General features: G+C 29.4%; 3 protein-coding genes across 3 annotated transcripts in view; 1 reads left to right on the forward strand and 2 right to left on the reverse strand.

Moving 5' to 3' along the window:
• Positions 1–15: 15 nt before the first annotated feature.
• Positions 16–3268, reverse strand: LOC113385570 (lysM and putative peptidoglycan-binding domain-containing protein 2-like). Its single transcript, XM_026623420.1, has 2 exons — positions 2836–3268; positions 16–63 (listed from the first exon to the last, which is right to left on the reverse strand). Exons 1-2 carry the CDS (start codon positions 3004–3006, stop codon positions 16–18), a joined length of 219 nt encoding a protein of 72 aa, XP_026479205.1. The 5' UTR covers positions 3007–3268.
• Positions 3269–5952: 2684 nt separating this feature from the next.
• Positions 5953–14555, reverse strand: LOC113385571 (TRAF3-interacting protein 1-like). Its single transcript, XM_026623421.1, has 7 exons — positions 14421–14555; positions 14238–14355; positions 11144–12369; positions 7289–7525; positions 6337–6456; positions 6186–6271; positions 5953–6100 (listed from the first exon to the last, which is right to left on the reverse strand). Exons 1-7 carry the CDS (start codon positions 14553–14555, stop codon positions 5953–5955), a joined length of 2070 nt encoding a protein of 689 aa, XP_026479206.1.
• A 483-nt stretch (positions 14556–15038) lies between these two features.
• Positions 15039–17096, forward strand: part of LOC113384966 (microfibrillar-associated protein 1-like) — a 7306-nt gene continuing 5248 nt past the window's right edge. The window contains exons 1-2 of the mRNA XM_026622745.1: positions 15039–15108; positions 15182–15311. Of these exons, the coding sequence (XP_026478530.1) occupies positions 15039–15108; positions 15182–15311 (200 nt within the window). The remainder of the gene's footprint in view (positions 15109–15181; positions 15312–17096) is intronic.

Below are 17096 nucleotides of genomic sequence, written 5' to 3' on the forward strand. Positions count from 1 at the left end.
TCTCGAAGAAATAAGCTATCTGATGCAAAACATGCCCCTGTTTGCTCTCCTAATTTGTTCCGTCTGCAATGTAAAGGATATATATCAGAAGATGTAAAATATAAAATGTTTCTATCATGGCAATTCAGAACTGCAATGTAATTTATCTCATTGTTAATAATAATAGATGATCAATATGTAAAATAACTAATGGGTTGGAAACTAAGTAAGTGTGGTTTCAGCTTAAGTGGTATCAATTGAATTTTTTGGTTTGCAGAAGTATTCCAAATGTAAAATATCTCTTGGTAATGCATAGCAGGCAACTTAGATGTCCATCATTAAAAAGACATTTTTGTGTGTAGTTTTCGTTTGGTGTTCATTGAAGTTGGAAAATCAAATCTATTTTTGTTGTCATATTTTGCTTTTCTATTGCAAATTTAGATTTGCAAGGCACCAAGTTATCCTAAGCTCACAAAAAATTATGAGATGTTTATGTTGACAAAGACTTAAAAAAAATGAAAGTGCCAATAATAGAAGTTTTGCCAAGTTTCAAAATTTTTCACTCAAAGGTGAAGATGCTCTGGTTGACCAGGAGAAGTTGATTAAAAAGGAATTATCTACTTCGAACTATATTACCACACGAAATGATCAATTCTGATGTCTACATTGAACGACTAACAAAATTAAACAATGTAGTTGAAAAAAATGGTCTGAATTGGATAAATGATCTTTGGCATGTCTTTGGCCACTTGGCAAAAGTTATTAGAGTTTCATTGGGATGTTTCACCACATTCACTATATATCCTGACCTTGCACTTTCTGATTACTTTTTGTTTAGATCTTTATAAAACTCCTCAAATAGTAATCATTCAATAATGATGATGGGATCAAATTGTACCTGATTCAATTTTTTGCTGATAAAAGCCAAAAGTTTTTTAAAAGTGGGATGATGATGCTGCTTTAAAGATGACGAAAAGTCTTGATCAAAATGAACAATACATTACAGAATGTAGATCCAGGAAAAAAATGTCTCTTCTAACAAAAACTTAGTTTCCAACCTAATACATCTTAAATGATGAATTCAAAATAGTTTTTAATATTTATATCTATGTTAAAATTACATATTTTATTAAAGTCAATAACTAATTGACATAACAGTGAATCAGACAAAAACCAAATGAAAAATTAAAGAATAATTAAAATATGCTGATTCTTATACTTAAAAACTAGACATTGGGTGTGTTTGGTGTAAATGGGGACAGATGGAATGTTTTACAAGAAAATGGCAAACTTTCTGGACATATTTTGATAGTTGGTTGTTTGATATGTGCTATGAGATGTGATGTAATGTTGTATAGTTTTAATATTAGATGTTGTAGTAACAAGTATTCTTAAACATACTTTAAGTAAAACATTTAATATAGTAATTATAAACTTCCACGACAAAAAAAAACTGCTAAATTGCTATCTTTATCAACATATGCATATTTCAATGCATATGTATAACTTTCATTGCACGAATCATTTTACCAATGTTGTAATTAATGTAGTAATATCTGTCTTTTATACTGCAATATAATTGAGCAAAAAATATTGCATGATAGTTTGACTTACAAACAAAGATTAAATATAATTCAGTAATGAAATGAACATGTGTCTGGTGAATCTTATTAATATTAAAAATTAGTAGTATATTGTTTAGTTTTACAGTAGAGGCCGTAGTAACAAGTATTCTTAAACATACTTTAATTAAAACATTTAATATGGTAATTATAAACTTGCACGACCATTTTCAGTAAAAATAACTGCTAAATTGCTATCTTTATCAACACTGAAATATGCATATGTATAACTTTTACATTGCATGAATTATTTTACCAAATGTAGTTATTAGTGTCTTTTACAAATGGAACTGTAGTACAATCAAGCAAAACATATTGCATGCTGGTTTGACTTACAGACAACGATTAAATATATTCAGTAATGAAATGATACATGTGTCTGGTGAATCTTATTAGTAGTATTTTGTTTAGTTTTCACAGTAGATGTAGTAACAAGTATTCTTAAACATACTTTAATTAAAACATTTAATATGTAATTATTAACTTCCACTACCATTTTCAGTAAAAAAAACTGCTAAATTGCTATCTTTATCAACATATGCATATTTCAATGAATATGTATAACTTTTACATTGCACGAATCATTTTACCAAATGTTGTAATATCTGTCTTTTATAATGCAGTATAATCGAGCAAAAAGTATTGCATGAAAGTTTGACTTACAAACAATGATTAAATATAAATCAGTAATGAAATGAGATGTGGTCTGGTGAATCACTAATCTTACTAATATTAAAAATTAGTAGTATATTGTTTAGTTTTTACAGTAGATGCTGTAGTAACAAGTATTCTTAAACATACTTTGATTAAAACATTTAATATAGTAATTTCAAACTTCCATGACCATTTCCAGTAAAAAAAAACTGCTAAACCACTATCTTTATCAACTGAAATATATGTACATATAACTTTTGCATTGCATGTAATTAACGTAGTAATATGTGTCTTTTACAAATGGAACTGCAGTACAATCGAGCAAAAAATATATATAATATATATACATATAAATATACAATATATATATATATATATATATATATAATTCCCTGAAAGTTTGACTTACGAACAATGATTAAATATAAATCAGTAATGAAATGATACATGTGTCTGGTGAATCACTAATCTTATTAATATTAAAAATTAGTAGTTCATTATGAATGATCAGTATATAAGGCAATCAAAGATAGGTTTTATTAGTGATATATTACTATAACCTCATTTGTAAAATACTTACAGTGACTCCATATTTCAAAGCAATCCCTTGTAACGTATCAGTTTTGGTGATAAAATACTTTAACAGCAATTCAGGTCGTTTAAAATGATTACACGTACTGCCATACTTTTTCAATGATTTCGCCTTCTCTCGTATTGATTGTTTCTCATTATATAGAGGAGCGTCTTCCATTTTCTCGTATTTACTAATTTTGAAAGTTTTATAGAACTTAGTGTGAGAATATTATCGCGTTTCAGCGATAATACGGAACCAATAATTTTATCTATTTACTTTTCACTATCTCGCCAGATATCTGACAGCAGGTAAGAACTCAATTATCTGTCGGTTGTCATGTGATTTAGTAAATTTGAAATAAACTGGAAAGAAGCAGAACGAGCCGATATGCTATGATAGAATTCAGTCGTCACTTTCTAATACTCTGAATTATTGTTTCATTGGTGTTTTGTTTAATGTACGTGTTGCGAAAATATTGACCACCGATGACAACTAGAGCAAAGAGGAATTTCTTCTGATATAAGATTCATAACACTGATGATAGTTTACATTTCGAATTTGTTTTTCGGATATCTGTATTAGAATTATGTGTTGATTAGAAATTTTTAAAGTTGTTGTTTTTGGGATAAAATATGCGTCATGCCAAAAATGTTGAATATCCATGTAACGTAATTATAATTATACGTTAAGTTAACTTAATTTTATGTTATAATTATAACTTATTAACTTATCTCGTAGGAAGTATTTTTGTTAAATTTTTCAAATTAATTGTGTATGTAATTGTTATAAACAGGGCCGGTCCTACTGGGTCCTTGCATGCAATGCACGCGAAAAATGCGGGCGCACGCCTTAGGGGGCGCCAAAACGAGATTCGGATATAAAATTTATAATATATATATTTTTTTCAATATAATATCAAGAACACTTAATAGATTATAATAATCTATCTAACTAGATGAAACGGAAATTGTTAAAAAATAAAATTCAAATAAAAATAGAAAAAATCGAAAATGGGGAGTCGGTGCTTAGAAAATGGCTCATTTATTCCGAGAAATTAAATTGTACCTTTTGTTTTTATAGTAAAAGTTTTGCATCTGATGAACTTTGAATTTTGAAGCCATGGAAATGAATAATAATAATAATAACATTTTGGCATCCTCAGAAAAAATGGATGTGTGTGCGTGTATGTGTGGAGACAATTTTTCACCGACGATTTCGGGCGAATGGATGAAACGATTTGAAAAATTCAAAAAGCAATCGATTTCTATTGATAGACCAAAAAACATTCTGCTTGTGTTGGCAAAATAATTGTTTTTGATTTTTTTTAAATTTCAAATTAAAAAAAAAAATTGTATATCGAACATATTTCAAATGTACCCTTCAACTGATGAACTATATCAATATATTGTAAGGATCGAGTGAATTATCATCCTAATAATCTGAACTATATAAAATATTGAATATAAACAGCAAATGTCGGAGGTACGTCTCTATTGTAAAATTTGAAACCATCGAATCTTCAATATTGTGATATTTTTTTAGTTATTAATGTAACTGATGCTTATTAGAAACTATAGTCGTAAGTTGCATTTTGCCTTACAAGCAATAAGTTGCTTGAACTTCCCGATACGTTATACATAATCAAATTAATTCAAAACAATTGTGATTCAGTTATCTAGGTAAAATATCCATCAACTGTTCATTTCGAAAATTTCACTTTAACTAATTTAAATAATTATACATTTTCTGATTGATGTCTTTCTTACATACTTATAATATATTGTATGAATTAATTCATAATTTGTTTAACACTTTTCATTTCATCTATTTCTTGTCCTAAAAATGTATTTTATTTAAACGTGGGCGGTCAACTGTAATAAGTTGGCTTCCGTCTAACACCAAAACACCAAAAAGATCGTACATATGCTTCAGCACGAATTCTGATTAGAATCACTTAAGCTCGCGGCGAGTTTATAAATTTTGATGATTTTTTATAATTCTACCACTTATCATAAGCCTATAATATTATTTCAAAGACTACTTCTAAATGTTTAAAATTGGTTTAGCCGTTTTTGAGAAAACGTCGACATTTGTCGAAGATCAAAAATCGGCTCACACATACACAGCCACTAAACTAGCAAATCGGATTTTTTCGCGAACACGAGATTCTCATTCGGCTAATTAAAATCATTAAGCAAAACTAATTAACACGAGTCAATAAAGATTTATCAACAACATTTTAATTTTTTAAATCTAGTAAGCGTTATCCGAAGAAATATTGAAAAATGCACAATTTGCTTTCATGTACATATACACATAAAATCAAAACTTAACTAAGGGTAAGTGGTATTTCGCGTTCAGGCAAGTTGCAAAAACTTTTCTATTAATGTAAATAAATAATCGACTTAATCAATAAGAATTGACATCTAAAAACTTTTAAAATCTAGCACTCTATTGAAAATTTCACACTGCCTATTATTCTTTGATGAATTTTTCTAATTAAACCACTTTTTGTATACCTATGAAATTTTAAGATGTTTCACTGAACAAAAGACAAAAAAATTAAAAATTTACTAATTCGTAAGAAATGGCTCGACAAATCTTGACCAAAAACTAACTTTTGAATACTTTTGAAAAATTTTGCATTTGTTACTAATTTACTGATTCGAAAGAAATGACTTGCCAGGTGGTTTCGCAAAACCAATCAATGAGTTATCAAGGTTCATTAAATGGCTTTTATAATTTTGACATCCCAAAAAGTGAAAATAAAACTCCCGAATACTCATATATACAGCAAAACAAACCTTTTTCAATTTGGGTCTCAAACGATCAAGAATTCTTGAAAAGAAGTGAAAACATAAAATTAACAAATCGGGCGACGTAATCTGCTCTTATAACAAGTTAAAATAATGGCATATTTGAATTAAAAAAACTATATAATTATTTTAAATGATCATTATATACTTTTAACAAAATAAATATTTGCTTTGGCCAGTAACAATATATTTCTTGGCAACATGTGCATTAAATTAATCGAATTTCTATTAGAGTTGCTATTTAAAAATATATATCAAAATCTGTAATAAATTTTAACAAATGTTAACAGATAATATATATTGTTATTTAACATTCATATAAAATTTTTCTAATCTTTTCTTCTTGTTTCAGTACATTAGCCTTAGATGAATGAATTAACTCTCGCTGCTCTGATATTTGAGTTTCTAGTTGAGCCAGCTGATGTTTCAGTGGTTGAATTACTTTTTCAGTTATTCTAAGAATAAACAATTTATTTATTAAAATTAATAACTAAATAAACTTTTCATTTGAATTTTATTAAAGAAAAAATCATTCGTTACCCTGTGTCCTTTTTCAATTCTTCGACCGTTTGAGTGTAAGTGTCACGCCATTGGCGCAATTCACGACGCATCGAGTCTGCATCTTCCTATATAAATAAAGAATATTATATGTATTAAATTGACATATTAATAAAATAAAATATATTTAAACCTGTAGAAAGTCCAAAAGCCTTCCCAAAGGTAAAGCAGCTCCGCTAAGATTTTGCACTGAATTTCGCAAAGCATCCAGGGCAGAGAGATCGGTTTTTGATACACTTGTAGACTCATTATCCTGGAAGTTTAATTTAATATAATATATAATATTTCACAAAATGGGTTGCCTTAGTCAATGGCTATTAAATGACATTTGTGAATGACATATAGTACATTATTTTAAAGAATTGCTTATTTAAACCAATCTGTTTTACTAAGTTGGCTGAATATGCTCGGGTTTGGCCGGGACAGTCCCTGATTTCCACATTGAGTCCCGGCTTTTACTTTTACGGATTTTTAAAAATAATACGTCAAAATTATATCTTTGCCATTACTTAGTAATAAAATTAGAAGCACCCATCAAATATCTGATGAAGCGATGCATACGACGAGAATGCTTATATGAAACCTATACTTTACTATTCAAAGTTTAAAAGCGAAAAAATCCATAGATCATAAAAAATAAAAAAATGTGCGCACATGTTAGTAATTCTGATTAAAAAAAATCATTCAACCAAATTGATTTTTATCGTATCCCTAAACACGTGGAATCCAACCGCGTTCTCCCTCAGGGGTGCGCAACACTAATGCAATCAAGATACTATTTTCGAAATTAAACCAAAACTATATTTTTTTATGTATGCTTTTAAATATCATTGCATATTAATTTCTAGCTTGATATTTAAATTATAATATCAATTGAGTATTTATGAAATTATTAGATTGTTAAAAAAATCAAGAGGGGCGCAATATTTTTATTATAAAAACGGGCGACCGTGATTCGATAAGGTTGAAAACCTTTGCCTTAACTAGTAATTGTTATTTTTAATCATAGTTAAGTTATTTAAAACAAATTATTTATGCCAATTTTGTACAATTTTGTATAAAATAATTTTTTATTTATTACAAACCTTTTGCGATACGGGCTTAGTATTTTGTCCAAGAGCTCTTTGCGTGCTCAAAATTTGCCCTACCAAACGACCACGTCCATTTTCGTCCATTGTATCACCATCCTGAGATGCTTCCGGTTCAGTTTTATCGTGCTTGGTGTCCTCCTTAGTTTCGATCACAACCAGATCTTCCGCATCATCTACGTCATCAGTGATATTCATTGAATTGCCATCAAATACTTCAAGTGTTACGTTTATCTGTTGATAGATATTTTTGCCAAATGTAATGAACATATGTGTATTACATTATTATATAAGTGGACGATAACAAGTTAATAATGACTGCTTGGTTATCTTATCATACAAATCACAACAATGTATCCGGAATTCAATTTTAAATAAATGATTAGAATAATCAGATTAGAATAATTCCATAGTAATTTGAATTGATTAATTAAGTAAATATATCGATAGCAGCATTCATGCAAGTTACACGTGTTTATCACAGGCAATAATAGGTGATAAATAGATTTATATGTATTACTAGCAAACCCGACGAACTCCGTTTCGCCACCAGATGGTTTTGTGAGAAAGATGAAGAAAATTTTTTTTTGTTTTAAATTTGAAAAGGAAAAATTTGATTTTATTATACAACAGTAATGAATTTATTTTGATTACAAAAATGAAGTATTTTTTAGTTGAACTTCTCTAAGTAAATGAAAGTAAATCCGCAAATTTTCCGTTTTATTGAAGTGCTCTTTGGTAAACCACATTTTTTTGGTCTGACGTTAACACAAACAAAGCGGATGGTTTTCCAACTCGTGAACAGGCAACGTATAACTGCCCATGCGAAAAACAATAATTTTCTAAATAATCTATTTGAAATTTATCCCGCAAACACTAAGCGATTGGCCTTGCGACTTGTTATTGCGAACGCAAGGCGAACTGGATATTGCAATCGTTTGAAGTCAAACGGAAGACCAGTCAGAATCATTGGTATGTCACCAAATCGCCAGCAATTTTTGATTGAATGGTGAAATTCAGGGCGTGTACATCATTATTCTTTGCGGCAAGAATTGCTCGTTGACTTAACCAAGCATAATTCTGATAATTCTCACTAATGTCTTTACTCGAACTTTTAATTACGGTGCGTGAAGTTCCAGCAGCTTGCATTAAGGCACGATGCCATGCACAACGAATTTTCTTAGCTATAAACCTTGCGGAGTCCGAGACATTTCCAACGAATGCAAAATTGTCGAAATCGGTTTGTGCGTTCTGGAGTTATTTCGTCAGGAAGGAAAACCCGACTTATTTTTATATATATAGAAGACTATTCTTACATGGGGCTCGTTGTTCACATATTCATACATAGATACAGAAAGCATGCAACAACTAGTGGCGCATGGCATCGTGCCTTAAGGCAAATTGCTGGAACTGCCTGTACCAAAAACTCAATTATTAAAAAAAAACTTTGCAAAACTGAAAAAATTAGATATTTGATCAATTTTGTTCAACAACTTTTGAAAAAAAATGTTTTTTTTTTATATTTGTAATTTTTTTGTATTTTGTTTTATTTGAAAATTCTGAACATTTTTTTTAATAATCGTGCTGCATAGTTGATTTTGAGTCGAAATATCGAAGCGCATATGCGCCGCGTAGTCGTCTAACGTTAAACATTGGTATGGAAACCATATAAATATACATCAAATTTGCACTTATTATAATTTTTAAAAAATATCTGATAATACGATGTACATATGTTTAATGTTTATTTTTGACAGCCAAATGACATTATTTATTACTTTTTTTATTGGATCTCCAAAGACGCTGGACCTGCCTTTACACAAATTTTACCAGTTGTTCATTTCGTCAATATAAGTTTTTTGAATTAATTAAATCGGACGCTCCGTTATCTCAAAAACTAAAATGCCATTTTTGGCACTTTTTGCCCCGTATCTCCGAAACGACTAGACCTGCCTTTGCCAACTTTAATTGGCAAAATTTTATCTATTGCATGATTTTTGTTAAAATGTATATTTTTGGAAATATTTGCAAAAAAATGATGAAAAACGCAAAAAAAACGATTTTTAGTAGCCAGTAATTCCAAAAGTATTTGATTTGAAACTTTTATGAAACATTTTTTTCTCATAATTTGTTCTTCTATCGATCTCCGACGTTATTTCGACAAAATAAAGTTACACCACTGAGAAGGTAAATTGGTTGACAAGTAAATTGAAAGGCCGGTAAAATGGTAATTTAATAAACAAGTTGTCTTTTTTTACTTAAACTTATACAAGTTGTCTTTATTTACTTGTTAACAAATTTACCTATCGACCCGTTCCACATGTCTTCCAATTTACCTGTCAACCTGTTTATCTGTCTCGTATTTATCTATCTACTAATTGCCCTGCCTATCATTCTACAAATCCTCCAATTTACCTGAACACCAGTTTGCCCATCTACCAATATACCTGTTTACCTGATCATCTGTCTACTTATCTATCTATCTATCTATTTATCTGTTTACATGTCCACCAATATGCCAAATTGGTAGACAAATTGTTGAACAGGTAAATTGGTGGACAGCTAAATTGGTAGACTGATGAACAGGCTGATAGGTAAATTGGTGGGCTGGTAAACTAGTGGACTGGTAAATTGGTTGACTGCCAAACAGGTTGACAGGTAAACTGGTAGACAGGTAGTGAGGTAAACAGATAGTAATTTAGACAGGTAGACTGAAATACAAGAAAACTGGTAGATTTAATGTAACAAATATACATTTTTAAAATACTCAAATTATGGAATACTCAAAATTATGTTCTGTCATAGATTATAAAATCAAATAAATCATTTCTAAAATTTGAATTAATTAACTAGTTGAAAGTGGCATTTAGCCTAAAGGCAAATTGCATGAACTTCCTAAAATGTGTAAGAATTGACTTAATCAATCGAAATTGAAATTTAGATATTTAGATACTATATTATACAATACATTTGGCGGTCAAAAATGTTTATTGGACTTATGCACATTAAATTATCAGAGATTTTATAGACATTTTCATAATGTGTACACATTTTGTACATTTTTTTTGGGTTCCGTACCAAGATTTTTACTTACGGTACGGGAAGTTTCAGCAATTTGCCTTAAAGCACGATGCCACGCACCCCAGTTTGTTAAATATAAACAACCACATCAAAACATTACATAACATGCAATTTAATTGCTAAAAGTCAAGTTAGACCTTTGTGCCCCAACCTACCCTATAACTTAATAAATTTATTATTTGAAGATATTAAATCCATTTTAAAAATTTTGTGATACAATTCCAATTGCTTTTATATTAACTAATAATAATTTATTCAATTCTAGTGTATAGACTTCTTTCAAATTTGCTTCTAAATAATTAACGAATTATAATATAATTTAAATAATAAATTAAAAATAAAATAAATGTATATCACCACATTAAAAATCGCATAAAAGCGAGTTGCGATCGTAAAATTACGTCAAAGATTATAATCTTTAATAAATAATTATTTATGTGCAGTTATGCATTCGTAAACATCTTAAGCGACAAATTTTTAATAATTTAATTTATTGTACACTTTGAAAAAAATCTTTTTTTCATGAAAATAGCCCAATTTATCATCAATATACCTTAACCATATATATATATATATATATATATATATATATATATATATATATACCAATGATTACTGATGAATAATTTGAGAAAACGAAACACCTGTCACGTTTGTAAAAAAGGCAATAAAGCTCATATACTACATTAAAATAAGTCTGCTTAAGACTTTATGAATTAATATATTCATGCTATGCTTAATTACATAAAAATAAAGAAATCCAATTATTACCTTGCCTAATGTTGTAGTTTCCTCCGGTTCAATGACAATATCTGAATGCTTATCACGGATTCTTGGTGCACCAGGTCTGGCAGAAACTGGTCTAACACTAGGGGGCCTCAAACTAGTCTTTGGTCTTACAGAAGGAGGTCTAGCTGATTTCATTTGAACTTCTTTAGCAATCGGCTTTTCAGCATCTTGTTTAGAGGTGTTGCTTATTGTTTCAGAATTTTCATCGATATGAGTAGTATTTTCATTTTTCTCAAAGCTTTGCTCAATTTTTTTCTCTTTTGCTTTATCTACATTGCTAGGTAATTTGGAATTTAAATGCATACCATCACAACTCAAACGGAGCTCTTCTGATTTTGACTCATGTTTAGAGGTAACGCTTTTATTTTCTGTGTTTGCTTCATTATTCAAATTTATATTTGAATCTAATGATACTTCACTTTTGTCACTTTTTATGGTTTCAGTTAAAGAAGGTTTCAAACTATCTGCTCTGCTTCGCTGTCTCTGTAATAGCTCTGTCTTATCGGTTATTGAGCTTTTTCTTGAATTTGGCTTTTCTGGAACATGATGTTTATCTGTCAGAGAACTTTTTCTTGAAACCGATTTTTCCTCAATTGGAGGCTTTGAATCGTCATTATTGGCCTGGTCGTTTGAGATATCAACCGGCGAGGGTATCTTTACAGGATCAATAATTTCAGTTTTTTGTCGATCAAGTTTTGGTCCTGAGGCAACTTCTTCAGTGTCACTAGCCGCTTTACCAGGCGCTTCCAACTCAGCACTGCGTGGCGCATCAGGTTTAATAGGTTTTCGTAAATTTTTAGTTTCTTTAGAAGAAGTTGATTTAGTAACTTCCTTTTTGCCAGTAACTTCTAAAGGTTTGTCTTTTGTCTTTGAATCTATTTTCCTCTTATTAGAAGCTTCTGTTCGCGAATCAGCTTGCTTAGTTCTGGTTGCATCCGGTTTGGATCCGCTTTTACTGCTTGTTTTGCTACTGGACACTGTTTTTGGTGGACTAATCTTTGGCGGGGACACCCTTGTGGATTTTCGATCTGTAGTATTTCCGTCCTTCTTGGAAATTTTTCTCAGAATCTGATTCGTCGCATCGGTGCTACTTAAATTGTTTTCTATTGCAAAACCTATTGCTTGTAGAAGTTCATTAGTTTTTTCAGGTTCGTGACCGGATATTATTTTTGATGGACGCACTGTCAGTGGTTTTCCAGTAACCATTTCTGTTTAATAATATACATAAGAAATTGCTGCTATAAATATACCGTTGTAAAAAAATATATTTTCAATGAATGACTTCATAAAAATATTGATTCAAAAGTTGACTATTTTGATTGTTATATAGTTTTCATATCAACGTTTTTATATATTTGAGGAAAGATAATTCATAATTTTAATATTATAGGCAGGGTGTCTCAGAACTCAACGTCAAGCCAAACCGTGGTTATAACTATCGCGAAAGTATTAGAAAAACAATTTCACGTAGTTTGAAACGTATGAGCTTTTAAGTGAAACCATCAAGAGCTTTGGTTCTGAGACAACTGTTCAACCTTTTTTATTATTTTTGTCATCTAAGCTTTGGAAATCGTTACCGTGAATAACATATCTAGAGCTACAGTCAAAAATAATGACACAATAGCACCCGAAGATTTTTTTTTTTTGTTAAACTATTAATTAAAAGTTTTCAAAATTGGTGGACTTTGAGAGGCTCCCATTGAAAAATTATGTAATTAAGTGTGTTGGTAAGTTTCATCATTGTGAATAATTGCACTAGCAAAAATGGTGTTATTTTTTTCACTTTTATTATGAAACTATCGAGTATTTTACCATTTTAATATCCTGATTAGGTGCCAACTTTTGATAGAACTTTCCAGCGCACTTTAGTACATTGTTTTTAAAGGCGGGCCTCTAAAATTTTGAAGATTTTAATCTCATAGTTTAATAAAAGTTGGCACCTTAATTTTTGAAAACTGGGGGTAATTCTGTCACTATTTTTGTTTGTGGTTCTAAAAATGTTACAGATTTACGATTTACGGATCTAAATGAACAAAATAAATAAAAATTAATCTTGGTGGTAATCAAAAAATGGTCACTGTTTAACCAAAGAAAAATAAGGAGATATCTCATTTGAGATAAATTTTTTAAAGGCATAAAGACCAGCATACTGTCTTAAAAAAATATGTATATTTTGATCGGCAATAAATATATGAAAAAAAAATTTAACCAAAATGGTGGCATCTAAAACTTCGAGGTGAGTTCTGAGACACCGTGTATACATAGAATGATATGATAATCATATTATATTATATTATATTATATTAAATCACAATATGTATAGTTCAATATTATGCATGCTGGAAGTAGTTTGGCTATAAAATAAATTAAAAAAGTCTTTTTTTCCTGTTGATGCAACATACATTACAGCCACGATGCGAAATTGCTGCTGATTAGGCAAAATATCACTTTAATGTATTTACCGAATATGAAATTTTGTTTATAGCAATTTTAGTCAACAAAAATATAATAATGCTGTTACTTAGACACAAACAATCAAGGTAAACCTGCTGGTTAAACTTTTGTTGGCTTTTATCTAATTGTAAGTAATTTTTCTTAAAAAGCAGAACAAATAATTTCTGTTCTGCTTGTTTTAAATTTAAAATTTAAATTTATCAGATTAGCAGGTCATAACATGAAATTGTTAATTTTTCTTGTAAGAGAAATTACTTACAATTAGGTAAAACTATATATAGTTAATGTAGAGGTTTTTAATTTTTTATATTGAGTTAATTATTTTTCGTAAGATCTATTATAGGCAAAAGGACCAATATAAATATTAGACGGAACAAATATAAGATAAGAACATTATTACATTTTTAATTTTTCTGAGCCATAAGATTAACTATCGTTTTGCACGACATATAACAGAAGATGTCAAATTTATCTATAGGCTATCGATTTTTCACCATATTAAAATTATCATTGGGCCTTATTCAGCACATCATAAATCTAATAAAAAATGTATAATAAAATAAATATATCATCAAAATTATAATGCTATGTAATTGTAATATACATCAATATCTGCACTTACTGACGACTTCTATTGTCTTCTGCAGAAAAACTATTTTATTATCTCTTTCTTTAACATTTTCAGAATTGAGTTCTTCTTTCGAATACAGACCCTTAAAAAATCCTGTATTTCGCATGACCTGAAATTTTTTTAAATTAAAAATGGATATCATTATCTAATATTATAATTATTATTATTACAAACCGCCATTATAACATCGTGCAAAAATCTGAAAGGCGGTTTTGATAAAAGTTTATCGCTTAGAGGTGGCTTTTTCACAAATTTTCCAAGTGTTGATTGAGTCTTTTTAATAACATCACTGCTTATTGCTTCAGACATATTGAATATTATTAGTATTAAATAAAAATATAAATCATTCTGTCGTAATTATGGGGTAATTATGTATTGTCTATGATTACACTGTTGACGTTAATAAACAAAATAATTGCTATTATTTGCTTACACATTGTATCCATGGTAACTCATTCAGGATCAGCAGGCGCTTAGTTTAAAAATATACAAAAAACAATATTTACAATATTGTATGACAGTCCTTTGGAATCTATTATGTATGAATTATATAAAAATTAGTATTTATCATTTATTAATGCAATATTTTTGAAGTTTATAAAATTCAAATAGCAAACAAAATATATGGCAGGTATGACAACTGTTAAAATTTGTGTTGTTTTGAGGTTGGTTCACCTGCCTGTCAAAAACGTGCGCTTTGTAAAACAGTGTAAATAGCCAGGAATCGTAAATACTTAAAATTTATATTATAAACAAACAAAGTTATATTAAAATAAAAACACAACAATCAAAATGATAAATATACACAGTCAATTTGGTATTCACAGTACTGCCGGAGCTGTCCCAGTTCGAAATGAAAAAGGTTATATCAAATGCTATTTTATTACGTTATATTTACCCTTGATTTTGTTTCTATTATTTATTTTTATTATTAGGTGAATTGTCTATGAAAAAAGTTAAAGTTCAAAGATATGTATCTGGCAAACGACCTGAATACGCTCAAAGTGAAACTTCTGAAGAAGAGTCTGAGACTGACGATTTTATTGATAATAAAAAACAATTATCGTCAAAAAAGATCAGAAGATGTTTTGCAAGAACAAGAAGAAATTCCTGAAACAATTGATGACCAAGATCCAGATGATCCACGGCTCAGAAGATTGACAGCTCGTAAAAATGATGTTGCGTTTACTGAAGAAAGAGGTGAAAGAAGAAGACATATTGCTGAACCTGAGGTGATTAATAAGTTTATATTTATATATATTTATATTTCAGATACAGGATTAAATTTAGTAATTACAGAAAATAAATGATCTTAATTTAATTCATTACAGTAAAATACAACTCTAAAACAATATTAAACCTAACATTAGTATTATCTAATACAATAACTCAAAGAAAATATGTTATAATATTGAGACAGTTTATTTAAGGCTTGTAGATCTTGAGATTCTTCTGATGGTAAAAAAATCCTTTAAATATCCATTACGCAATTTTCATTTGAGTCCCAAATCTGGAAAATAATAATTAAGGGCAGTATCAACAAAAGAATTTAATATGAGAATAATTGTAACGATAAAATACTTAGGGTAGAAAAATATTAAAATAATTTGGAATAGAAATTAGAAAAAATATGGGAAAAGGAAAAAATAATTGTAACTGTTGAAAAAAAAGTATCAGATATAAGCAGTAGGCATTTCATTTAGGATTATTCTTTATGAATGACAACATAATTAGCAAAAATATACAGGGAACAATGAGAATGTTAAATTGTCGGAACTGCGGGAAAAAAATTATTCTTAATGCTCTTTTCTGTATTTTGAATATATCCTTTAAGTATGATGAGAATCCCCAGAATTGTATTTCATATGCGAGATCCGAATAGAAATTAGAATACATAATAAATTGAAAGAAGGCAATTCTAACTAACTTTTGATTTTAAAATCTTCAACAAGTCCATACAAGTATGGAATGAATATGATTGTCCCAGTTCAAGTTTTTTTGTAATTCAATGCCTAGAAATTTAGAGACTGAGGAAAATTCAAATTGAATACTATTGATAAAGAATTGATCTCATGACTTATGCAACTTTCTGTTCGTAAAGACATAATTTGGGATTTGTCATTATTGAGCATTAGAATTGTCATTATTGAGATTATTAGAATTGAACCAATTAGAAATTGAATTTTATTATTTACTTCTTCTAAAGAATTGCCTTTTATAATCATACTAGTGTCTTCGGCCAAATGATTTTGTCATGTACTCTTTTGTACTAAATGTAACTTGTGTTTCTTCCTTTCCACTTATGAACACTCACTTTTTAACTTCCCGAAGGAGAAGTTTGTTTTCATCAAAAAATCCCAATTGCTAATTTTATGTTTTCTCGACGTTTCAAGCCATTCTGAATCGAATGAGACCAAATTTGGAAAAAGTATGTGTGTGTGTGTGTGTGTGTGTGTATGTGTGTGTGTGCGTGTATGTGAACAGATTTTTTGCCGTAACGGCTGGACCGATTTAAGAAATTTAAAAGCCACTCTATGTATCTTGACGAGGACTATTGTTTGTCAATTTTGTGCGACGATCGGCCAAGCCGTTTCTTTATAAATCGCAGAAAAGTGAAAAATTTTTCGTCTACGTTTTAGCCCGCAATTCTGAATCAATTCTGAAAATTCAAAAACCGTTCGAAAGATATTGGTTGGGAATCGTGCTGATTAGTTTTTGGTAAAGATCGGCCCGGCCGTTTTCTTGTAATAAAGTTTTAAAAAAAAAATTTCGACGATTTTAATGATTATTTTTTGACGGTAGATACCATAGTCTTCTAGATCATACTAAAATATTACGGTCTTACGACAA

The sequence above is a fragment of the Ctenocephalides felis genome, unplaced genomic scaffold, assembly GCF_003426905.1.
Source record: "Ctenocephalides felis isolate EL2017-DRISC unplaced genomic scaffold, ASM342690v1 CF-g0.4_SCAFFOLD_03571, whole genome shotgun sequence".
NCBI classification, from domain to species: Eukaryota; Metazoa; Arthropoda; class Insecta; order Siphonaptera; family Pulicidae; genus Ctenocephalides; species Ctenocephalides felis.

Coding starts and splice junctions, on each gene's coding strand:
- LOC113385570 (XM_026623420.1), bottom strand. CDS start 3,006: ATGGAAGACGCTCCTCTATATAATGAGAAACAATCAATACGAGAGAAG. Junction 64..2,835: donor CTTTGAAATATGGAGTCACT/GTAAGTATTTTA, acceptor TTTACATTGCAG/ACGGAACAAATTAGGAGAGC.
- LOC113385571 (XM_026623421.1), bottom strand. CDS start 14,555: ATGTCTGAAGCAATAAGCAGTGATGTTATTAAAAAGACTCAATCAACA. Junction 7,526..11,143: donor AAACTACAACATTAGGCAAG/GTAATAATTGGA, acceptor ATCTATCAACAG/ATAAACGTAACACTTGAAGT. Junction 6,457..7,288: donor CTAAGCCCGTATCGCAAAAG/GTTTGTAATAAA, acceptor TTAAACTTCCAG/GATAATGAGTCTACAAGTGT.